The sequence below is a fragment of the Orbicella faveolata genome, unplaced genomic scaffold (assembly GCF_042242905.1).
Source record: "Orbicella faveolata isolate gen_17 unplaced genomic scaffold, um_ofav_v1 contig_4, whole genome shotgun sequence".
In the NCBI taxonomy this organism is placed as follows: domain Eukaryota; kingdom Metazoa; phylum Cnidaria; class Anthozoa; order Scleractinia; family Merulinidae; genus Orbicella; species Orbicella faveolata.
The window spans coordinates 3,151,219-3,176,123 of NW_028301569.1; the positions used below are offsets into that span (position 1 = coordinate 3,151,219).

The window sequence follows — 24,905 nt, forward strand, 5'->3', positions numbered from 1 at the left end:
AGCTCTGAATTTTGCGATTGCCGAACTAAGACTGCTATATATTCATTAGGAAAGTTACACTAGCTGATTATCACCGGAGGCCTATCAAGGGGAATGTCGAGGAAATAGGAAGCAACCTATTTTCGTTTAAACAGCTTGATAAAAACACTCAATGCAAGAAGAAAATAAAAAGGTGTAAGATAATAAAAAAAACACCGCAAACACTCAAACCAACTGAATGTACCAAAGAAAATATCTTGGCAAGTACCTCAGTATATCACAACAAGAGATTATAATCCTGATCACAAGACGATGATGGTGAACCTAACTGTGGATGAAAACGAGACAGTAATGGAAGATTTGTCATGTAACACAAGACTTTTTGGCGTGGATCAAAATGTATTATTTTCGGCTTTTAATGTTCCTCTTTCAATCGTTGCATTTCTAGGGAATGTTCTCATCATTTTTGCTTTTTAAATTTCGTCGTCCCTTCATCCATCATAGAAGCTTTTGTTTGGTTGACTTGCAGTCACCGATCTCTGCGTGGGTCTTATCACGCAACTTCTTCGTGTTACACACCTGATGTTTCCATTAAATTCCAAAGTTTGTTGCTGTGCTCTGAACCTTTAAAATTACCTTGGGACTAATTTTATGTGGAGTGTCTTTGTTGACACTGACTGCCATAAAAGATGACAGACTTCTCGTCCTAATGTTGGAGCTAAAATGGAGACACGTAGCTTTAAGGAGAGTATCACGGGGTCGTTGTTCAAGTTGTTAGTTTTTGGCTTCCTTTAATTGCCATTACAATTATAATGGCAATTGTAATGGGATAATTAGAACTTATTTTGTCGTCTGCACGATAAAACTGCTGTGTTTAATAATTTCATCTTGCTGTTACACGAAAATTTATTTCACATTAAGAAAACATCAAATTCAACTACAGAGTCGTGTTCACTAAGCCCAACCAAACGGAAGATACTCAGGACAATCCAAGATATCTACTCCACTGAATTTAGCACGATACAGAAGGTCAATAGATAGTGCATTGTGGGTACAAATGACGTTAATGGCTTGTTATCTTCCATTTGGTGTCGTCATAGCTATACATACCCTAAGTGGACTAAATACGCCATCTCTAGACTTGGCTTGAGAGACAACGATAGTTGTCGTAAATGTTAAATTCACCACCAAGTCCATTTATTTAATGCTGGGAAATTAAGGAAATTAGACTAGCAGTGAACGACACCATTAGTCAGTTTTATTGTTGCTCAAGGTAAATAACTCTGAATATCTTAAAGAAAACATGAAGCCTATAAAACAGGTCATTTATATTCTAGAAAACAACATAAATTACACACATAAGTGAAAGAAGAGCAACTGAAGTAAAAAAAAAAAAATGATTTGTGGAGGAGGAAGGTCAGGAGTGGATGAAAAAAAAAAATGCTTTAATCCCTTAAAGTTTCCTTCTGACAATTTTCGGTGGCAGGGCACGCATCTTAAGGAACCACTCGTATCTGTCTAACTGGTCCACCGTGACCCTTTTGCATAGGACTGTCTACCCAATATCATCTGGTAGTACACAGGCTGCGCTGGTATACTCAGGTATTTATTTGGAAGAATAGCTCCTTAGAACACGATTTAACAAAGAAAAAATGATCCTTTGAGAAGAAAGACGATTTCTCTTTTCCTAAAGTCACTACTCATTACAGTATTAGCTTTGAATTATTAAGTTTTAGTAATTTACTAATATTTTGTGATACCTAATATATATATATATTTTTGGTTCATTAACGTCTGTACGTAAACATCGCTTTATATTGATCTTTAATAATTATTTGCCGAAGGCGAAGTGAATATTGGTGAATATTCACGGAGACGAAGTCGAGGTGAATATTTACCAATGTTCAGCGGTGAATATCAAAGAATACAGAATAACGGACTAAAACATAAAGACGCAGACGCAATTGTTCGTTTGCATACACGTATGCAGCCGTGGTTTTAATAATAAGCTTACATGTACATCGATTGTCAGTCATCGAGTTCGGCAGTAAAAGAAACAAGTGAAACACTACGAAAAATTAATTCAATCGGTATCTTTGTTTTATCGTTGTTGAATCCATTCACAGTTGTCATCATCGCCTAAAGTGACTAGCTTTAGTTTAAAGCAATATAAATTTCGGTCAATCGATCTAACCTGCTGGCCATCAACGTAAACACGGCATTTACGTTTCTTAAATGTCTCAGCTAAATACAAGTTCTTGAAAGGACTTTTGTTCCAAGCGCGACAGCAGAATTTGAAAATTCTCCATCCTTTCAAATATCCTGGACTTGGAGTGATGTCTTCCGAATAAATGAGAAATTCGTTCAGCAACTGCCAGCCATGTTTATTTGCCGTGATGGCAAAGGTGGCGAGCTTAGTAACCGCCGCTGATGGAAATCGATTGATTTCTTCCAGTGTTGTTTGCTTTAAGATACATTAAGGTTAGTTTTTAGGGAATATCTTTTAAGGCGTATGCTTTTCCGCGAAATGACAGGCCTGACGCAGGGTTTCGAACGACCTTAGTAGGTTGGCCACAGTTTCCAGTTTCCAGCTCTGTCTAGCACTTATACCTAAACGGGTCAATACTATCATGCTTCATCAAGTCACGTTAAGATATCGGTAACACACAAATGCCCAATCATTGTTCAATAAGCTGTAATTATGGTAAAATTGATTGTAAAACTAAGGACATGACGCTATAATTTCTATCGATCCCAGCTGTCTTTTTGACTTATTTCCCACGATCCGGAACAGTTCACTAATAATAATTTGCATTCAGAAAACGATTCAAGCCTTGGTTCCTTTGGAACAGCTGTGGTTTATTCGCAAAGAAAGTCGTTGTTTGTTTTCCTTAAAAGAAAAATCACGGAAACTGAAGAGCTCCGACTACTAACTCAAAAGGTGGGTACACAACTCAGTAATTGCTCACAATATTAACTTGATAAAAGACATTGTAAAGTGTACACTTGGGGTAGAGGATAAATTGCGACGGTTACTTCGCCCCCACACTGAAAAGCTGTCACTGAAACGACACGAAAATCGTCATGGGCAGAAGTACACATCATTCCCCCGAAGTGTTCATTTGCTATGTGTCGGAATAGGTTTGTTCGCAATTTTAGTGTTTTAATTTGCATTTCACAAATAAATAAACTATTTTCGATATTTTATTGCGTAGCAGTATTTTGGTTAGCCTGTAGGGCGCTTCAAAATCAACGCAAATTGAGAAGTAAAATATGCAACTATAAATTAAAAATGTCCAATAAGGTAATATTTGTTACCCCATGATTTCCAAACTTTGAAAAATGTTTCCTTTGATGCCTGGGTTACCAAATCCAAGTAAAGACCCAGTTAACTTGAGGTTAAGTTGTACCTTCTTGTACCTTCTTAACTTATATTCAACTGAGTGAAAACATATAGGGTTAAGAAGTCGTTCGTACTAAATTATCAAAGTGTCCTTTAATTAGCCATTTTACGTTAACAAATAGTCCATTAAGGCAAACTATGTTCGACTTAAGACAAATACTGGAATATTCGATTTTATTTAAGATTTTCTACTGAAATTTAACTTTCTTGCGTTAGTAATATTTCAAAACGAAGGGAAATTATAATTAATGGTTACCAATAATTTTTTTTTGGACATCGTTACCTGGTCTAAATAATCCAAAACAAAATATCGGGCTTATTTCAGAACACATATTGCCCCGAAAATTGTCTCAATAAGATGCACCCATGAACACTTTCCACATTTAAAAACGACTAACTGCGTGGCAAATTTTCGAGCGACTTTTGTTGACACGTTTAAACGCTTTGTTTTTGGTGAAAAACACTCGAAATGAGATTTTAATACTGTTAGGGGAAAAATATGTGGGTTTAATCACATCAGTGAACCAGAATTTTAAATCGCACATTTATATTCAAAGTATATATCTTTGAACTCTTGGGTAAATATGTGTTCATGTGACACACCTGAGTAAATTATTAAATAAGTCTGAATTTGCATTTTAATCTCCCCGAAAAGAAGATCACGTAAATGATCTTGCGCCGTGAAAACTGAATTTCTAGATTTCACTAATAAAAGAAATGTTTACTCTTTTAAATACATATCGAGCTTTCTTGATTTCTGCATAAAATTTCTCTACAATTTTTCGTTGATTTTTATTTTACGCTGCCGTGCAAATTATTTCGCCCACTTTCGTTAGCCTAAGGGCTTGTGCAATTTTGAGATAATTTTCAATTTTCAATCATAGATGTAATGCAAATACTTTATTGCACTCGTATTTATATGATTATTCAGACAATTTCATACCGTAATACGTTCTATTCTTGTTCTTCTGTTTCTTTTTCATTATTATAGCCAAATTAAAGCTGGTAGCAAGCTGTATTAAAGAAGACACTGGGCCTTTTTTTACCGCTGTTGCAATTAACTGTGAAGACTACTGACCGATGACATCACTGTGAAAATTCAACACATATTTCCCTGACATTCCTTACGTATTTTATCCTGGATTAACCTGAACGAACTAGAGCTGCGGTTATCGCTGATAAAATGGCTAACTTAACAGGCAATGGAAACCACACGACTCATGAAACTTTCTATTGCTCTGTAGCGATTAGTGGAACACAACAAAGTATATTTCTTTCAACATTGAACATTCTTATATCTATCACTGCATTTTTTGGGAATGCTTTAATTATTGTCGCTCTCCAACAGGTTTCGTCCCTTCATTCGTCGTCAAAGCTTTTGCTTCGTTGCCTTGCCTACACCGATCTTTGCGTGGGCCTGATTTTACAGCCTCTTTACATTACATATTTACGGTCTGCAGAAAATTCCAAATGTTGTTACTATTTTGAACCCATTACGTACATGGTAGCTGCCGTTTTTTGTGGAGTGTCGCTATCGACGTTAACTGCAATAAGCGTGGACAGGCTTCTCGCCTTGTTATTGGGATTAAGATACAGACATGTGGTAACTTTGAGGCGAGTACAGGGTCTTGTGGTTTTGCTTTGGCTTTCTAACGGTGCCACGGCAATGACATACCTTTACAACGACATTCTTACAGTAGCTATCGTCTGTTCAGGACTGTTACTGTGTTTAGTAACCTCGACCTGCTGTTACACAAACATCTACATTACGCTCCATCATCACCAAGCTCATGTTCAAGTGCATGACGATGACGGCCAAGAGGAGCCTAACAAAGTGGGAACACATATAAATATAACAAAATACAAAAAGACAGTATCGAGTGCAATGTGGGTGCAAATGGCATTACTAGTTTGTTATCTTCCTTTTGGTGTAGCAACGATGGTAGTTTATTTAAGTGAAACTTATCCTCCATTCCTAGCACTCGTTTGGGAACTCACATTATCTCTCCTTACTTTTAACTCTTCTCTTAACCCGGTTCTTTATTGCTGGAAAATCAGAGGAGTACGACAAGCAGTAAAGAAAATAATAAGGAAGCTAGTCTGTCCTGTCAAGTTAACTGTACCGTTAGCCTAGACTGCAAAGAAAATAATTATACTGAGAGCATGTTAATTACAAAAGTGTTATCGCACACATTATTTCTGAGTTCTGGGAAGAAGAAATAAAGGAGCCTAAGTGTGAAAGTAGTAAACATTTGCATGTTTCTTTATTTTTAACTATTCAGTCAGGTCTGCATGATTAGAGCCGAGTTTCTCTCCAGAAAATCGTTACAATTTCCAAAATAACAGGTAAAGAACACAAACATTTACTGAGAGCATGATACTTACAAATTAAATGTTTATGTAGACAACATTTTTTAGTTCTAGAAAAAAACAAAAGAACTAAGCGAGCTTGAATGTAAAAGGAGGGAACATTTCTTTTTATTTTATTCTTTACTATTTAGTCAAATCTGGAAAGAATCAAGTTTCTTTTGAGAAAATCGCCTCAATTTTCCAAATGACTGGTAAAGAACACATATCAGATCAGAAGTGGGCGTTGTTTTGATGTAGTCAATACAAATTTCAGGAACAATAACAACAATAATAACAATCCTCATTGACTTGCACTTAGCGCTGAGTATTATATACGTTACAAGTTGATTAAAGAAAATAATAAGAAAAGTAATTGCCGATTGCAGCCTAGAGGCTAAAGGAACCGCAAGATTTTTGAGTTAGCCCTAAGAACTTGTTATTGTCAATTTTCATCAAAAACGAGAGCGGCAAGGAAGAAAACTAAATGATAGCATTATTATTCTCAAATTTCGTAGAGTATTGTAATGTTTTACTTCTTTGGTAATGAGGAAATTGATGCCAGAGGTCTATTGCCTGATGAGAGAACATTTGTTTTCCAATGCAAACTTGAACGAGGTATTAAATGCTGCCAGTGGTTCTGTCGGATGGCATCTCATTGGAGACACTCTAACAGAGAGGTTTAAATGCAAATACGGTTGTGATACTTTAATAGAAAGCTGTTCTTACCATGAACTTTTCGTCATGAAAAGTGATATCAGCCTTCCAGTTCAGTTTAAAAAGCTTCTATTGACCTTGGTCAATAGAAGCTCACAAAACCTAGTCCACTAATTGTCATGTAAATCGTGGTATATAACATTTTGTTTTAAGTTATAATGACAGGTAATTATACAGATAAACTAAGTTGTGAGTGCAAATTACAAAAGGTGACGTCAGTCATTTTTTCCTCTTGCCGTGATGTTTCTCAGCTTTGAACGAGTGAGGAACAATCGCGATTTGCATTTAGAGAGGATTCAAAGCTGCTTTTTTCCTGTATAACGGGTGTTTGGCTCGGCGAAGAAAGTCATTTATAGATCCTGAGAGAAAAAGGGACCGAAAACCTCTGACCAAAAAACAAAAAAAAAGGTAATAGTACATTTAAAATAGTGCCCTGACCAAGAATTCTATACATATTGATGAAAATAACGAGAAATTGCGTTTACGGGACGCAGGAAAAATCACAATATTTTGTCAAGAGAGGAGCCGATATTTTAGCTGAAACGACCCACGAAAATCGCCGGCAGCTTTTACTTATCATCATCAGTTCTCATACGAGTTTCTCTTGCTTAGGGTCGGGATAGGTATGCGAAATGCTGGATCTTCGTAAAAGATTTGTATTCCCGCCCTTCGATCGCAAGATAAAATCGAATATTCGTACGCTGGGGCAATGACTTGGCAGACATGATATACAATCGCGCAAAGGGGCCCTATTCAATACGCAACTTTTAGGGCTGTAAGGTTGAGAATTGAGAAGACCAAACTTTGAGACGAAACTATCATGATACGTAAGTGAACTTTGATTAGCCATCTTGTGGTAGCGACTCTAATTGTTCTTTAAACATTTTACGCTAAAACTTAGTCACCATGCATTCTAGTCTCCTTGTAGTTTTCGAGAAAAGTTGAAAGTATAAAATGTTTTGAGTTAGTAATATGTTAGAAAGAAGTGCTCAGTATAAGAAAAAATTGTTCAACAATAAAAGTATATTTTAATTTCGTTTTCACGTCCAAGCATAATTCGGGAAATGACAATATCTGAATACAACATTGTTGAGTTTCCACAGAAAAATCGTTTGTTCTATTATGAGTTCAATCAAAAAGTGAATTTTAGAGTGAAACTGACAAATTGGCAAACTGTCAATTTTTTCTTACTCGATGGACTCAAACAAAGCCTTCGCTTTTAAACGGTGCCGTTATCCTAATAACACTTGGAATTTTAATATCTATTCAACGAACTAATTCATTAATTTACATGAGGTTTTAAGTTTTTGATATGTCATTATCTACGAACAAATGGTGAATATAATGTCGTATGCTGAGTAAATAATGTTCTATTTTACTTCCGCTCAAACGATTGCGCTCCTTTTAAAATCAGTGCGGAGTTGAGCTCGAGATAATAAACGTTTTTAAGAAAATCTTTTTATTTCTACTTCATGCTGTTCGTTGAAAAACACTCGAAATCACCTTGTACAAAAGAAACAAATATATACAAAAAAACAATTATTACGCTAAAACCATTTGTCGTTTGTAATTAAGTAAATATATAACGCTGAATATTCACGTTCACCTGAGCAAATAATATTATCCTTTACTCTCGGGACAATGGCAAACATTATTTTAATATTAATTTCCCGAATCAAAATTTCAGCTTGAACAGGTAATTGTACTCTATAACAAGAATTAAGGACTTCGAACATTTTAAAATATATATATACATATTATTACTGTTATTATTTTTTGAAAAGCAGAATTGTTGCTATTATTAAACGAGGGTGCTGGGCTATTTCGGTCTTTTTTTTTTAATGGACCTACAACTTATCTGTCGTTGATTATATTCCTTAGGTGGCTGTGGAGTTCAGATGAAAGGAAATATTCTTTTCCACGGACGGCAAAATTGCGGAACGAGCCACTGGCAAAGGAAAATAATCATTCCACAACATCTTCCTTGCTATTCTGGACATTTTAACAGACCTATTTACTACGGAGTTAAAACAGAGAACTTATCGAGAAATCATGGCCAATTTAACAAACGATGGAAACCAAACAACTTATCAAGAACCCTTTTGCTACAAAGGGGCAGTAGATGAGATACATCAAAAAACGTTTCTTTTAACATTAAATATTCTTATATCCGTGACTGCATTTCTGGGGAATGCTCTGATCATTGCTGCTCTTCCAAAGGTGTCGTCTATTCATCCGTCTTCAAAGCTGTTGTTAAGTTGCCTTGTTTGGTCTGATCTCAGTGTGGGCCTCATTTCAGAGCCTCTATACATTACATTCCTACTTTCTCCGGCCGATACATTCCTATGTTACTATTCTGATATCATTAATACTACCACAGCTGTAGTATTCTGCGGAGTATCGTTCCAAACTATAACTGCAATAAGTGTGGACAGACTTCTCGCTCTGTCGTTGGGTCTGAGATACAGACAGATTGTAACTATAAGGCGAGTGAGAGTCTTCGTAATTATGTCTTGCCTTTTGAGCAGTGCCGCCTCACTAACATATCTATTCAACGAACTAATTCATACCTTCATCACCTGTGTAAGACTGTTAATCTGTGTGGCAGTCTCCACCTTCTGTTACACGAAAATCTATCTCATGTTATCATTTATCAAGTTAGTTGTGCTGTGAACGCAAAACTACAGGAAGTTGTTACTTACAAAAGAGTTGTTTTTATTGCTTTTTTGGTCTTTCAGCTTATGGCATAAAAAATAGAAATGGTAACTGATTATCACGAAACTGGGATATCATAGATGATTTATTTATAAACAACCTTGCTAAGATTAAGTTCTATGCGGTTTCCATACTTGCGCTATTTGGAGACATTTTTCACTTAAATGTAGAGCTTTGGACGGAGACGTCCTCCCCGAGGGGCAATAACGTCGCGGCCAAAGGATAATAGCAACATATGTCACAGAAATTTGCTATTAAATCGAAAAGTTATTACTCGAGAGCTTCACCACATTAAAATTGATACCTTATCTAGTGTATGGCCTGTTCACCTAGCAAGTACTTAAAAAAGGCTTCCTTCGACTCACCTCATAGCCTTCAAAATTTATAAAACGAATAATGCTGTCGAGCTTCATCTTTGTAAAACATCAGCTTCCCAGAGGGTCTTAATTTAATGAAACTAAAAACCCAGACGCATTTTTTTCTCTTTAGTTACTATTATTATTATCATTATCGTTATCGTTATCGTTATCGTTATCGTTATCATTAGCATTAGCATTAGCATTTAGCATTAGCATTAGCGTTATTTTAGTATTGTCATTTTCGAATATGTCAACGTTACATGAAAAGCGGCAATAAAGAAAATTTATAATAATAGAGCGACATTTCAATTTATATTTTCGTAAACTTTGGCTTTGGCTGATAGTTTTCAATAATAACTTCGCTATTATTTGCCTTCTGTAAGACTGAAGAAGATTCCGTGGAGAATTAGACGTTTTTGTAGACAGCAACTGAAGGTTTTTGGAAAGAGTGTCATCATGGCTACTCATCCATGAAAACGAAATGTTTAATTTTTCACTTATGGATGTTTTGTTCGTAAATCTGATATTGATAAAGACCTTATGGTAATCAACCACATTGTTTTGCTTGGAATTTTATCTATAGGTGTAAGCTTGATTATACAAAATCATTCTTAGAAGTTTTTGAAAGCTAAGTTGAAAGTAACTCTAAGCATAGAATTTTATATTGTCGGAGAAAAGGGTAAACTCGTATAACATTAAAAAAATCAAGTAGGATTCCTTTATTCCTGGATTAGTATAAGTAACTCCTCTTTCTATTCTGTCACTAGCATAACTATATAATGTTTCGTGTAACTTATATTCGCAGCCAGTTTTGGGACTTTGTTAACTAAGCTGGCTGTTCTTTTCCCCCCGAACTCTCCATAGTAGTGCGTACTGCAGTGTTATTGTAATGTTATTATTGTGGGTAATGTTAGGATAAATTGTAAGATATGCCAGTATCTTAAGTAATGCCGCTATTGTAAGTGATATTAGTATTGCAAGTATTGTTAGCATTGTAAGTAATGTTAGTATTGTAAACGAATGTTTGCATTGTGGGTAATGTTAGTATTGTAAGCAATGTTAGCATTATAAGTAATGTTAGTATTGTCAGTAATGTAAGTACTGTAAGTAATGTTAGTATTGTAAGTAATGTTAGTATTGCAAGTAATCATGGTAAGTATGGTAGGTAATGAAAGTATGGTAAGTAATGTTAGTAATCGTAATAAATCTTTCGTTTGGTGACTCAAGCAAATTAAGGCAAGGGCTTCCAGTTATTCACCCGAAAAGTTAGGGGGTAGTCTTTCTTTTGAAGCTTCAGTTGAAGCAGGTCAAAAGGTTGTTAGATTTTGTCAATTTCGCGTGTCGAGAATTGGCAAATTAGGTCATGTGACCTCTTAAAGCCGCAAAATCTCTTACATTAAATGGGAACAATTTTTTTTTTCATTAAAAGGTGATGTTTGTTCCATGATTTTAGGGCCATTAGGTACATCGTTACTACGCTTGGAAAAGTTGAGATATTTTGAAACAAAAATTTAAAACGACACATCACTTTTATCGGGGGACTGGGTACTAGCAGAAAAAACCGTTTACTTCCAAAATCAATAAAATATTCAACAATTGTCAAGCATAGTTCCTTTGCTGTTGCCATTAGGGCTTGTCTTGTACCGGTTGAGTTGAAACCTTCTTTTAATAAACTGTTCCCATTTTGTTAGCCGTATCAAGTCACGTTACCTAATTTGCATAAGTGCGACAAGTCCAAATGATCACTCAAGGAGAAGTATTTGTCTACCAAAATTTTGTTTTGTTATGAACGACATCTGAGAAGGTAGACCACCCCCTCACCTTTTTGAGGAAAATTAACTGCTGACCCATGTCTTAAATTACCTGAGGACGTTTTCGTTGCCGTTGCCGTCCTGGTTGCTTAAGGGTCCCGATTTAATAAGAATTTGGCTGAACGACTATCATCAGTATAGTGACGCTTTGTTCTTTTGTTTGTTTGTTTGTTTGTTTGTTTGTTTGTCTTGGGCAATGATAAGCCCTGCCTAATAAATGAATTTCGCCTTCACGTTTAAGTACACTTTCCCCCTGAACCTAAACACATGCATTCAATACTTTCCAACGCTTGAGTAAATATAATATACATTTTAATCTTTAAAAAACGACAGCCATCTCATAGCATATATGTCACGGCAAATTTAACTGCTTTTCATGTTATTCGCGGGCTATGACGCTTATGAAAGTCTTTGAATTGCGGCTAGCATTTTTTGCTGAAAGGCAGGCTAAATGTAGACTAATTGTAATCACATGAAGATATGATATCCTCACATGAAGATATGATATTCTCACATGTGAAGATATCATGTTTGATAACATTTCTCTTTTGTGCCATTAACTACACTTAAATTTGTTGGTGTATGATCGAAACATCTTCGGATCTTCTTCGGTCGTCTTCGGCAATCTTCGGAAAATCGTCAAAAACGGCGTCATCAGCATGTCAACATAATAAAAAGAACATTACACGGTGGCGAGAAGATATGAATTTTATGCTCGAGTGGCAAGAACTATATCTCACGAGTGAGCACAGCCAACTATGGCTGAACTGGTCCGCGATGAAAAGAAAAAATTCTGATTGGTCCCCTTAGCGGTCTGAATTTATATCCTTATATGATTATTAACTGAATCATATTTTTGGACTGAAACGAACCATTCTTAATTTCTAGTTCAATGCTGTTTTGATGATCTTCTTTCTCCCTTTTCAGTTTGAGAAAAAAGTGGTATTGAAGTAAGAATACGTCACTCAGAGGAAACACATGGAAATTGACGTCTGCTGGTCAACTTCAACAACTGAGGTGATGATAGTATTGCTTCCATCTTCGCCCTTATCAAAGGTTGATATGTAAGAAAAGATGTTATCTTGTGTGAATGTACGGGTCGTTTTCAAAACTAATAGAAGACATAAAAGTTATTTCTGCCAGGGCCAGCGTTGGGTATGACCTTGGCATGTTTCTTTAAGATTTTGGCCTTGCTTAGCCCCAGCTTTTTTATAGAAAGGTCATAACTTACAATATCTAGTAATACCTGCATTAAAATTAGCGGCATTTCAAAAATTACGATTTTCTATGATCAGGAAAGACGCCCGAATTCATCTGTAGCAGGCTTCAGTTTCATCCGTCATCAACTCTTAAGATAAAAACGGAACAAAAACAAGAACAACTTAAACAAAGTTTTCAACACTGATGTACATTTAAGACCATTTAGGGATATGTTATTTGCAGTGCTGGAAAGAGTTTAAGTTTTATTTCCGGATCGTGTTCTTCAATCATAGCCGCGCATTCATTCGGCGGAAAGATCTGCCCCAGTTAAATACTTTCACATGTGATCCACGCCGGGCAAAAACTGAATGCCAACAGATCTTTCTTGAACAATGAAGAATAAAGACTGAGAGACTTGCAGTAAGTAATCAGAAAGGCTATCAAGCTTTACATATAAAAGTGCGAAAATGGGTGTATGAACGTACTTGGAAAAATTGAATACACCGTCGGTTCATAGAGCTGGCCCTTTTCACGTTTTACAATGTCGTGCAGTCATAAAACTATAGAGTTATAAATAACTCTTCGTAAAGATCACAAGAATGAAGCCAAGCCGATAATTAATTATAGAGTCTGTACTCTAGACTGTGTACAATTTGGAATCGACAATAAAACTGATTCAACACTATACCATGTGGCACATTGGGGGTGGGTGTTCTATAAATTAACAAATTGCGTGCTTGAGTTGAGGTAATCCTTTCAAATAATTCATGTTGGCAACAAACATTGAGAGAAATAGAGTAGAATTTTGAAATTCACGCTGTTAGACTACTATATCTCTGAAGTGTTATTAGCCCCGGTGTAAGACTGATAAGTTGACAGATTCGCTTCCCGCTTCCTAAATTAGTTTATTTTCTTTAATATGGTTATTATACCACCAGGGGTTCAATATACATAAAACCGCAAGCGTCAAAACAAAGTGAAGAATGCGATATTAATTAAAAGCGTTCCCTTCTTTAATATGTTCCTGTTAATTGCTCTGTGTATACCTCGTTATTAGTTGGCTTTTTGCGGCTTTTTTTTTTAGGTCACCACAAAATCACAGAAGACTTAAATACTTCACGGTGAGCTTTGTCTCCGGGCGTGATAAGTTGCTGACCGCGGCTTACACTGAAGCCAAACGGACTTATTATTCAGTTCATGAACTGATATCCGGACCTATATAGTACTTATTATTCACCACATAAAGATTTCATGACTTTTATGTTTTAGCCAAGATTTACTCCAAGCACATCAAGATAACATCTGTCAATGTTTGTGTAGGACTCCACCTGAATCTGTCAGCTTGTTTTGAAAAAATAAAACATAAAGTGATAAATTATTTCCTGTTCGGGATTATTGTTTGCGCGATCGGTATGATAATAAGTCACTTTGTTCATTTCAATGGCCTCCTTATGCTCTAGTAAAGTTCAAGTTGCTCAGATCTCCAATCTTTAAGCACGGGAACCGCTCGGCTGCAAGGAAAGATCGGTCAGTGAAATTTCGTTGTTGAGATTGTAGACCGAAAAAAAATTAGAATTGAGAAAAGAATTTGAACACAGCTGCAAGTCAGCACGTACTACAGACACGTTTGTCGACAGATACGGAAAAACATGAATTTCGGCAAATCTAGTATTTCCAGAGGAATGTTTAAAAAATCACCGTTAATGACTCTTTGGAAAACTCGTTACGAGAAAATAAAGGCGACTTCCTAAGTTGAGTTCCACTACTCTGTACCCATATTCGTAAAATGCCGGAATCAGTGGAACCACGATTTAACGAACCTCTTTGGAACGAAGTCCTCGGTATGACGAACGATATTCCTCGCCCCAGCAATAGTAAAATAAAATACATGGAAAAGAACCTTGATACAACGAAACCTCGTTATAGACGTTATAACGAACATATTTTGCCAGTCCCTTGCCCCTTCGTTATATCTAGGTTCCACTTTATGTTTTTTTTTTCCATTAGGCTTATGAGTATTCAGTCCACTGCATTGTTAAGGACGTCTAAAATTTAATCAGCGCAACGTTTCAGAACTTTACGAATTAAAATGGCAGATACACCTCTTGTTTGGAACGAACTCTGTTCTCACTGACTCGTGTTTTAATTAATTAACTTAAGTGAATTTTTTCGTACACGTTTCGTAAGCAGATGTTTGCTGTCGAGGGAGAAAAGGTCAATAGTTACTTTTCCCAATCAGATTAATTTCAAAATACCGCCTCTTCAAAATAACACTACGGTTTAGGGTGTCGAGTTAATTACCACATTTATTTCCTTTTTTCTGCACGTCCCAATGCCTGTGGTCCCTGCTTTCACTCGTTTATTGAATCAGCCATTATCTATCGCAAAGGGCAAATCTGAAAATAAAAGAGCGCGAACTCGATCCTAAATAGAAAATGTTACAATCTCTTTTTCTGATCAGGGTATGTTTCGTAAGGTATTTTTCGGTTTTTTATAGATGAGCATCTCTAGTCCCAGGTTTCTTTCTAGATAGCCACACCCTACTGACTTTTTCTCCATTATATAAAGTCTAAATGCGAAAAAAATTCAATTTACTTGCTACTAATCGATTTGAGTGTTATTTAATTGACTGATTCTTCAATGTCATCAAGTTAGTCTATGAGCTAATCTTGTTTAAGAAACATCTCCGTAGTAAACGGTGAGTTGTGAGGTAAATATAGATTCCATTTTCCAACGCTGGAGCATTCAAATCATTTATGGAATGATAACAGAATCCAGCCCGACCAACCGAATTTAACGGACCGGCCATGAAACAAATCTCTCAGAAATGCATGCTTGAGTTATTCCAAAATTAGATAATATTTTTATTCTAACCTGTTGACTTCTGGAACACCGTTAGGGGCAAGTATATTTTAATGAGCTGCCATTAATAAATGACTTAATTATTGTGGAGAACAATTGAGAAGCGGCACCGTTTCTATAGTTGAAATACCGCTTTTGTTCTTAAGACAGCGAATAGAATAAGCCTGTCTGTTTTCCCACCTACCCTCCCTACCAAACCTGAATAAATACGACTTTATTCATCAAAGCCTGTGAAGTCAATGTGTATTTCTACAGTATTGTGTCTCGATAGGCTTATTCTTGGTATTCACGTGAGGTCATCATTCTCAAAAATCTAAAACTAAAGAGCCACCAAAGTTATTATCCTCATCAGGCGTAAGAGGCGGCAAATTTATATCTGTTAACAACCTTTCAGCTCAGTAGCTTGCTTCGTTTGAAAACAGGCATATTTTGAATTTCAGAGTTAAGGCGGTGTGTGACATAAAGCTATGAACGCGTTTGTCCAAAAAGATATGCTTATGTCGTGATTTTTAGGCTTTTTATTAGGAAAAGTGCTCATTTAAATGTTTGGTTGATCACTTCAGATAATCAGTCACCTAGATAGCTAAAGTAAGTTCCAGATGTTCACACTACTTTCGGGCCGCCATGTTGGTGTACCATGGAGGTACACCAACATATGGCGGCTCTACACTGGGGTCTGTAAATTTGTGCAAACTATTACGACCAATATTTAAAGTTTTGGAAAATGTACAGACCTAAAACTCGGAGAAGTGTTCTATTTATTTATCTCCTATAACATCATAATTTCTTGACTTATACACTGCATGGTTTTCCAATTTCTTTTTAACTAATAATTTCTTGAAATGATAACAATTGTAAACATGCCATTCCGATTGCGCTGATCAACGGTTTTCTCACAAAACCTGGAGCAGAAAAGTTTGGTGCGCTTTCCCAACCTTAATTCAACGTCTGGCGTTACATTTTTGCTAACTGTCAGGATCTTTGATCTTTGAAATCAGTGTATCTTTTCAAACGTATCTTATAATCTTAACGCCTTACCACCAATGGTAGTTTCTATACCAAATGAAATATATGAAAGTAATGTAATTTGCACCAACAATGCAGTGCACACTGTCTTTTTATATCGCTCTGCCTTCAGTCCAAATTCTCTACTTGTTTATGTCGTCGAGACGGGTGATGACGGGTGATAACAGCAGCCCTATGCAAACGATAGTTACAATAATAATTTCATAATAAGTATATATAATTGCTACACTGCTTAAAGCCAAAACAGAATAACAAATAGCCGAACCAACAACAAAGCAAGAAGTCTGTCAACACTCACTGCATGCAGTCAAAGTAAACATCGATAGCCCACAAAACATTACAGCCGCCACATTAGCAAAGATTTCTAATAGTAACAGAGTTTGGTATGTCATTCTGGAGAAATTAGGTATGAAATGTTAAGAGGCTGTAAAATCAAGCCCACGCAAAGATCGGTGGAGGCGAGACAGTGGAAGAGAATTAAGTTTTGACGAGGAATGGAGGAAAGACACCTTCGGAAGAGCGGCAATGATCAGGACATTGCCCAGAATTGCAGCCACTGAGATGAGAATGTTTAACGTTGCCAGAAATATACTTTGACGTATTCCACCAAGCTTTGCTGAGCGTAGGTAATCTTCAGTAGACGTATAGACTCTGTCTCTAGTTGATTGGGCCATTTTCATCTCTATCATCAAATTGAAGAAGACACATGTTACTTTAATAGGTTCTTCGAATTCATGATGACCATTGCATCTGTTTGCTCCAAGTAGTGGCAACAGGATTGTATATTGACTTGAACGTGCCTTTGCCTATGGGATATCTAAAATAAAAGTATAAAAAGATATTGAAAGATTTAAATGCGGTATAATCATAACTATAAAAAAATTGACAAGGAACAACACAATTTTCGTTGCACTTCGATGTAAACTACTAATTTTGAACCCTATGGTGTTTCTCGTCCTCTGCACATTTGCAAAGAACTACCCCTATGAGAGAAAGATATTTCCCACGAAGAAAACCAAATTAAAAGACAGTTCCGTGATCTTTTTGTCGAAACAAAAATGCAGTATTACATTATTTGAGGTAAAAATGATGAAATCATTTAACACATATTTGCTCAGTATTTTGAAAGATAGACAGTTTGAATCTAATTACACATTTGATTGATTGAAAAAAGTGCATGAAGTGTCATGTAAACTAGATGTAGACTAATTTATCAATTAGTTACCACCCGGTAAACCACTGAGTTTTATATATATTATATATATTCCCTAATTCACATTGCTGCATAGATTTAAGAATTTTTGAGTGAAGAAAATGTCTTAGTTTTGGTAAAATGGTGGACATTTCTCTTTCCCTGGTTATACTTTTGAGCAAAATCAGCCACTATTTTGCTGGCTTCTTGGCCGAGTTTCAGTGCCAAGGCGTCAACTATGTAGACGGGCACACTGGTTTGATTTGTTTTTAGGGAAAAGCCTGGTAAACTCCTTGAAAAGCCTTCTTAGGTCTTGCCGGGGAGTAAACGCAACCGGCTTGCCTTTGTTATGTCGCAAGCTTGAAGTAGAAAATTATTTGGAATATTTCTATTACTCTTTTCTCTTACACAATATAGCTTATTGCACAGAATTTCTAACAGTAAGAGCTATTTGCCTATTTCTTTTCTCCACCTACGTTTTTCTTCTCTCGTCGCAGTTATATACTACGCTACAATGTCATGCAGTTTACAGCCCATCAAGCGTCACAGCGTAATTACTTTTAATCCTGGCTCACCATCAACGATGTCTAACTTCTATGTTGTCAAAAGGTTTTCAAAAAAGTAGACACTGCTAGTCACTAGTCACTGTTCTTGCCATCAAATAACTTAAAGGGGCTAGGTCACGCTATTTTAGGTAATTTTGTTTAATTTCGTTAATTATGAGCTCTAAGCGTGAAATTGGCAGAGCAAAAGTCTTTCATTTGCAAAATCAAGCCCACATAACAACTGAGAATGATTTTCCAGCTGTCAGTAAATGACATTTTGATATAAACTGATGTAAATTTAAAAAAAGATGGGCCGACGTTTCTCAAATTTACCCAAATGCAGTCCATTTTATCCTCTCCAGTATTGTCCATCCATGACCCTTCCTGGCTTTCCTGTGTTTTGTTTGAGATCTTCTATAGTTTTGAGCCGTTTTTGTGATATTTTACTTAATTCTATGACCATTTGAACAGTGCTGAAATTGCCTAAAATTGCGTGACTAGCCCCTTTAACAGTTGTCATATAAAGTTGTGCTAGGTCGACAAGTTTTACCAAACTCTGACGGATCAAGAACAAAACCTTCAATGTCATGTTGTATGCAAGGGGGCATAGCTCAGTGGTAGAGCATTCGACTGCAGATCGAGATGTCACCGGTTCAACCCCGGTTGCCCCCTTAAATTGGGTTTTGGTTTATTTTTTTCCCCGGCTTTTTCCTAATTAGAAAAGAGGTTTGCGGCCACTGTGTTTGGTAAACCATGGCGTTGTGTTTTGCTCAATAAAAAGAATATGCTCTTTTATCTCACTTAAGCTTCAATGAACTGGAAAACCATTTTCAACTTCATGAATCGGATGTCGTTAACAACCAAACACTTAAGCCAAGCTACAATCAAAACCTTAATGAACAAAATTTTACAAGGTGTGAGGCTGATCAAGCGTTCTTTTCAATACAAGTGTCACCAAAAATTTCGGTTGTGGAAACTAACTTTCACCAGTGTTTGAGAAATCTTAGTCCAGATGGAATGAAATGGTTTCATCATAGAGGAATTAAACAATTAGATTATGAGCTCGAGATTTCTATCGCGTGATAGTTGACGAGGGCGCAGTCCGAATAAACTACCTGCCGACGCATAGAAATCGAGAGCGAATAATCTAATTGTTTTAGTATAAATCTACTAGACATTCAAGACTATCTAAATCCTCTTCACAGATACCTCGAAAACACAAAGAAGCGGCAGTCATTTTGTTAACAAGGGCACACTGCTACGCTACTCACTATCTATCACAGAATAGATAGCGAGTAGAGTAGCCAATCAGAGAACGGCATTCGTGATAGCACGCTAGTAGATTTATACTAAAATGTGATAGACCACAGTTTGTTATTGTGTTATTGATAAACGAGAATAAAATGTAGGCATAAAGAAAAATTTGCACTGGCCGGGAATCGAACCCGGGCCTCCCGCGTGGCAGGCGAGAATTCTACCACTGAACCACCAGTGCTTGTCTGAACACAATTTCTTGTGATAAGAGGACTGTTGGTTTGGTAACAAACTGAAAACTACTAATACGTAGATAGGAAAAGACCTCTCTGAAGTTAATCCCTGGCCAAACGGACTCGCAAGTTGTCGAAAGTAGCCGCACTTGCAAAGAGACTTGCGTAGGGTGGCCAAACGTACTCGCAAGTTTCCTCGCAAGCATACGCAAGTCGCAAAAAACTCATTCCAAGGCAGACATGTCCTGTATCTCATTGGCTAAAAGGTTGCTTTAACAGCGAATGAACGTCACTCAACTTGCGTTGATTTTCTTTTGGTGGCTAAACGGTGAAAAACTTGCGTTGACATGCGTGCAAATTTGATCTCGACCAAAGTGAGCGCAAGTCATGATCAACGCAAGTCAACGCAAGCGCGCGCAAGCCCACGCCAAGTAGACGCAAGTTGAAAATTTAAGTCCACTTGCGAGTCCGTTTGGCTAGGACTTTAGAACAATTATAGCAGTTAAGTTGTTTTGAGCGTCGAGGTAATTCACATTTGCACTGTTTTTGGTTGAGTTACTACGCTAAGTGATTGGCTTAAAGAATTCGCGCCTCTGTATCATCCAATTTTTTATGCATACTAATTCAGTCCCCTGTTTAACTTGTTGACGTTGTGTTTTGCTTAATAAAAGTAATATGCTCTTAATTACACTTAAGTTTCACTGAACTTTTTCACCTTCAAGAACTTGAGTAGGCAAGAACCAAACACTTAAGGTGGCTTACTACAGTTTGATAGATTATAACAGCCCAACTTCTAACTCTTTTCATAAATGTTCCAAGATGCTTTTCCTCTCTCTATTTACTATTTACTTAAGTCTTTTACCATTCTAAGTGAAACTTGAACAATTAAACGTCAACAAATGGCAAAAATGAACGACCGAGTACCTAAGGAGAGACTGGGAACTAGTAGGTTAAATCACTTTTTTCTCAAAATCTACCCGCGTGACCCCACCTCAAAATTTCAGAAATTAGCAATTAGCTCTGGTTTAACGTTCATGCAAAGTAAAATAAAAATCTGAAAGACAGATTTTTCGTAAACTAAGAAAATGTGAAATCAAAAATAGCTCAAAATCGGTCTTACAGACTTTTTTTAAAATTTTGGCTCTAAACGTGATTCACCCCTATAAATCAACTGTGAAAATTTCATCATGGGTTGTATGGTAGGTTTTCGAGCAATTCTCGATCAAAGACTGGCTTTTACAACCTTGGACGAGAATTAAATTGCGCCCGCCCTTTATTTAAGCGCGCGCTCATGTGACGCCATGCATCGCGTGCGAGAAAGTAAGAGCAAATTAGAACTCTTTTACCGGTTGTTTATCGAGCTTTTTTGTAATATTTTTTTGGCCTTAGGCTTAAACACATCTTTGAAAGGAGTTTGAAACTATTGCTACGCATACCGAAGTGATTAACGCCTTTCAAGTCCTGAAGTAATTTTCGTTTCTTCTTAGGGTTTCTTGCGTCATTTTTGCACGCGCGATTGCTACTGGCCATGATGTCTGGCAGGCAATCATAGCACGCGTTAGTGAGTCTCGGAATAACTGTAGTAAGCCACAGGTCAATCACCAGTATTGCACTGCGCATCCCTACTGCGCATAATTTTACGTGATTAAAAAATGGCGGCTTTCTCTTTACGGCTGAACCTCGCCATAGAGATAAATCGTCATTTTCTCGCAAACGAGTTTGGTGACCTATCATTTTTTTCTGTTGTTTTGAATTGAGTAATAAATTTCTCTGTCTAATATAAATATGGACCAGTTCTCAGTGTAGAACAAAAAACAATCGTCGGAAACGTGAATTTAGCAAGCAATCGTGACTACAATCATGGTGCTATTATTAGGATTTATAGATCGTTTTCACTGTCACGCAATAAAAAAATAAATCGAAAACCATCCAGTGGAAAAAACTATGAAATTATGATGTTATAGAAGATAACTAAATAAGTCACTTCTCCAAGTTTTAGGCCTGTGCGTTTCCCCAAACTTCAGATATTCGTCGAAATGTTTCGCAGATATTTACAGAGCTCATGCAGTATGAAAACGCCATGTTGGTGTACCTCCGTGGTACACCAATATGGCGGCCGGTAAATAGTGTAAACATCTGGAACTTACTTTGGCTATCTAGGCGACTGATCATCAGTACTGATCAAACATGCATTTACATAAGCACTTTTCCTAATGCTCTAACTTCTAAAAAGGCTCAAAATCATGGGATAAGTATATATTTTTCGACAAATTCGATCATAGCCTTGTGTCACGTATCTCCATAACCCTGAAATTCAAAATGCTCTGGATTCCAAACGAAGCACGCTATTGAGCTGTAAAATTGTAAACAGATATAAATATACCGCCTCTTGTGCCTGATGAGGATAAAAACTTGGGTGGCTCTTTACGTTTGGATTTTAGAAAGTGATGAGTCACGTGAAAACGATCTATTGAGTATAAACAAGGTGCTGTTGCTCCTAAACGAACGTGGGGACCCCTCATTTTTATTTCAAAATTTGAGTTCCTACAATATAGCCAATCAGTAGGCAAATTTTCACAAAAATCTCAGTGCAGGTTCTGTTTAAGTGGAATGACCTTAAGCCAAGCCATAACTAACTATGGCCAAGCACAATCGAAGCCAGTTAAGATGCGAGGCTGATCAAGCAGCTGGGAATGTCTTTCCAATACTGATATGAACCAGAATTTCGGTTTGTGAGAACCAACTTTCATCAGGGGCTGAGAAAGCCTGGTCAAGATTGAAATGCGATAGACGATACGCTGTTTATGTGAACAAAAATAAAATAGTGGCGTAAAGAAACTTTGCACTGGCCGGGAATCGAACCCGGGCCTCCCGCGTGGCAGGCGAGAATTCTACCACTGAACCACCAGTGCTGGTCTGAGTACAACCACTTGTGGCGAAGACTCTTCTTTTGATAACAAACTTAAAACTGCAAATACGCAGATAGGAAAAGACCTGTAAGTGAAACTGAACCCGCGTCACCTTGTCATCAAATCAGAATTAAAACCAAAACCAATCGTGACTCGCTCGCACACGTTTCCCGCACTTTGCGTCAGCTACGTATGCATTTATAAAATACTTGAAATATTACGCGCGTTCTCATTGGTCGATAGATGTGTTTAGCCGAGAGCCGTGTGAACACGGTTGTGACGTTTAAGATTCGCACGCAGTTTTGAGAAATATCTTATAAAAGCAATAAAGAACTTTTTTCCGTGTTTACATATAGCTTCACCTAAACACTTGGAAAAAAACGTACTCTATTACTCTTGTAAAATATTTCTAAAAAATACTCGCGAATCTTAGATATAAAATTGCTCTACGTCGACAAGTTTTACCTGTAGTTAACTCTCACGGGCTTAGGATAGGAACATCATTATCTAGTTGTATACAAAGGGGCATAGTACAGTGGTAGAGCATTCGACTGCAGGTCGAGAGGTCACCGGTTCAACCCCTGTTGCCCCCTTTAGTTTGGTCTTGCTTTGTCCTTGCTTTTGCCCAATTAGAAAAGTGGTTCCCGCCCAATGTGGTCGGCAAACTAATTCAGTACTTCGTTTAACTGGTTGACGTTGTGTTTTGCTTACTAAAAGCAATATGTTCTTTTATCACACTTAGGATTCACTGAACTGGAAAACCATTTTCAACTTCATGAACTTGAGTAGGCAGGAAACAAACACTTAGGCCAAGCACAATCAAAGCCCTAATGAACAAAATTTTACAAGATGTGAGGCTGATCAAGCAGCTGGGAATGTTTTCTTCTCAACATTTATGTGACCCAAAATTTCGGTTTGTGGAAACTAAGTTTCATCAGGGACTGAGAAAGCTTAGTCAAGATTGAAATGCGATAGACCATAGGATGTTAATGGTAAACGAAAATAAAATAGGCATAAAGAAAATTTGCACTGGCCGGGAATCGAACCCGGGCCTCCCGCGTGGCAGGCGAGAATTCTACCACTGAACCACCAGTGCTTGTCTGAGTACACTTACTAGTTACAAGAGTAGGGTTGGATTGGTAACAAACTTAAAACTACTAAGACGTAGATATATGTAGGAAAAGTCCTATCTGAAGTTACAGCAATTATAACAGTTAAGTTGTTTTGAGTGGTGATGTAATTCACCTTTGCACTGCTTTTGGTTGTGTTACTACGCTAAGTGATTGGCTTAAAGAATTCGTAGCTGTGGATCTACTTTGACAATGTTATGGCGAAATTCATGGTCAATAACAGAACAGACGCATTAAAAACTGACATCAATTTGTTTTTTTACGATATCAAATTTTCAAACTGTCCGCTCTCGTTTGTTGACGCATCGCATAAATTTTAAATTCATGTCTGTCCGCTTATTAACAATAAAAATTAGCCAATGAGCGCCCGAGAAGTTCTGCAGTTATCGCGAAAAAACTGTCTCAAAACCTTCCTCGTGTTTAGATCAGGCTATGTAAGCACGGAAAAAGTGCTCTATTGCTTTTATGAAATATTTCTCTAAAAAACACACGAGTCTTAAAAGGTCCTAGTAAGCAACACCTTTGTTTTTGTTTACATGCGAGAGTTTGGCTATAATATTTTATTCCGAGCATGTCGAAACGAAAGAAATCACTGTAAAACTACTAAAGATAATTGAACATACTTTCACGAAAACAACTTACCGTAAAGTAATAAGATTACGCTTCACCATGCATTATCAATAATTTCGATGGTATCGAAAACGGCGGAGGCTGACTAGGGCCCTTTAAACATAAAATTTTTCTCCGGTCGACAAGTTTTACTTGTAGTTAACTCTCACGGGTTAAGAATAAAAACTTCACCGCCTTGTTGTATACAAGGGGGCATAGCTCAGTGGTAGAGCATTCGACTGCAGATCGAGAGGTCACCGGTTCAATCCCAGTTGTCCCCTTTAGCTTTCTTTCACTTTTCCCCTGCGTTTGTCTAATTTGAAAGGTAGTTCCCGTCCACTGTGGTTAGCAAACTAATTCATGATCTGTACCCTGTTTAACTTTTTGATGTTGTGTTTTGCTTAGTAAAATAATATGCTTTTCTAACACGCGTAGGGCTCCATGGACTGGAAAACCATTTTCAACTTTGAGTAGGCAACAACCAAACACTGAAGCCAAGCACAATCGAAGCCTCAGTGAACAAAATTTAAAGAGATGTAAGTCTGATCAAGCAGCTGGGAATGTTTTCTTTAGTCTCAATACCAATGTGACCCAAAATTTCGGTTTGTGGAAACT

General features: G+C 37.0%; 1 protein-coding gene, 1 long non-coding RNA gene, 5 other non-coding genes and 1 pseudogene across 7 annotated transcripts; 5 read left to right on the top strand and 3 right to left on the bottom strand.

The window, feature by feature from the left end:
- Window positions 1–202: 202 nt before the first annotated feature.
- Window positions 203–1,675, top strand: LOC149100950 (uncharacterized; annotated as a pseudogene).
- A 2,436-nt stretch (window positions 1,676–4,111) lies between these two features.
- On the top strand, window positions 4,112–6,827 carry LOC149100951 (melanocyte-stimulating hormone receptor-like). The gene has a single exon (XM_089276186.1). It carries the CDS (start codon window positions 4,566–4,568, stop codon window positions 5,514–5,516), a length of 951 nt encoding a protein of 316 aa, XP_089132312.1. The 5' UTR covers window positions 4,112–4,565; the 3' UTR covers window positions 5,517–6,827.
- Window positions 6,828–8,109: 1,282 nt separating this feature from the next.
- Window positions 8,110–9,812, top strand: LOC149100952 (uncharacterized). The gene is made up of 2 exons (XR_016203101.1): window positions 8,110–8,141; window positions 8,327–9,812. It is a non-coding gene; the product is annotated as an uncharacterized LOC149100952 (long non-coding RNA).
- An 8,943-nt stretch (window positions 9,813–18,755) lies between these two features.
- Window positions 18,756–18,827, top strand: Trnac-gca (transfer RNA cysteine (anticodon GCA)). The gene has a single exon. It is a non-coding gene; the product is annotated as a tRNA-Cys (tRNA).
- A 752-nt stretch (window positions 18,828–19,579) lies between these two features.
- Trnag-gcc (transfer RNA glycine (anticodon GCC)) lies at window positions 19,580–19,650 on the bottom strand. The gene has a single exon. It is a non-coding gene; the product is annotated as a tRNA-Gly (tRNA).
- A 2,833-nt stretch (window positions 19,651–22,483) lies between these two features.
- Window positions 22,484–22,554, bottom strand: Trnag-gcc (transfer RNA glycine (anticodon GCC)). The gene has a single exon. It is a non-coding gene; the product is annotated as a tRNA-Gly (tRNA).
- A 1,022-nt stretch (window positions 22,555–23,576) lies between these two features.
- Window positions 23,577–23,647, bottom strand: Trnag-gcc (transfer RNA glycine (anticodon GCC)). The gene has a single exon. It is a non-coding gene; the product is annotated as a tRNA-Gly (tRNA).
- Window positions 23,648–24,499: 852 nt separating this feature from the next.
- Window positions 24,500–24,571, top strand: Trnac-gca (transfer RNA cysteine (anticodon GCA)). The gene has a single exon. It is a non-coding gene; the product is annotated as a tRNA-Cys (tRNA).
- The last annotated feature ends 334 nt before the right edge of the window (window positions 24,572–24,905 follow it).

What these genes read in the sequence shown, in the direction of transcription:
- LOC149100951 (XM_089276186.1), top strand. Translation starts at nt 4,566, where the DNA reads ATGGCTAACTTAACAGGCAATGGAAACCACACGACTCATGAAACTTTC.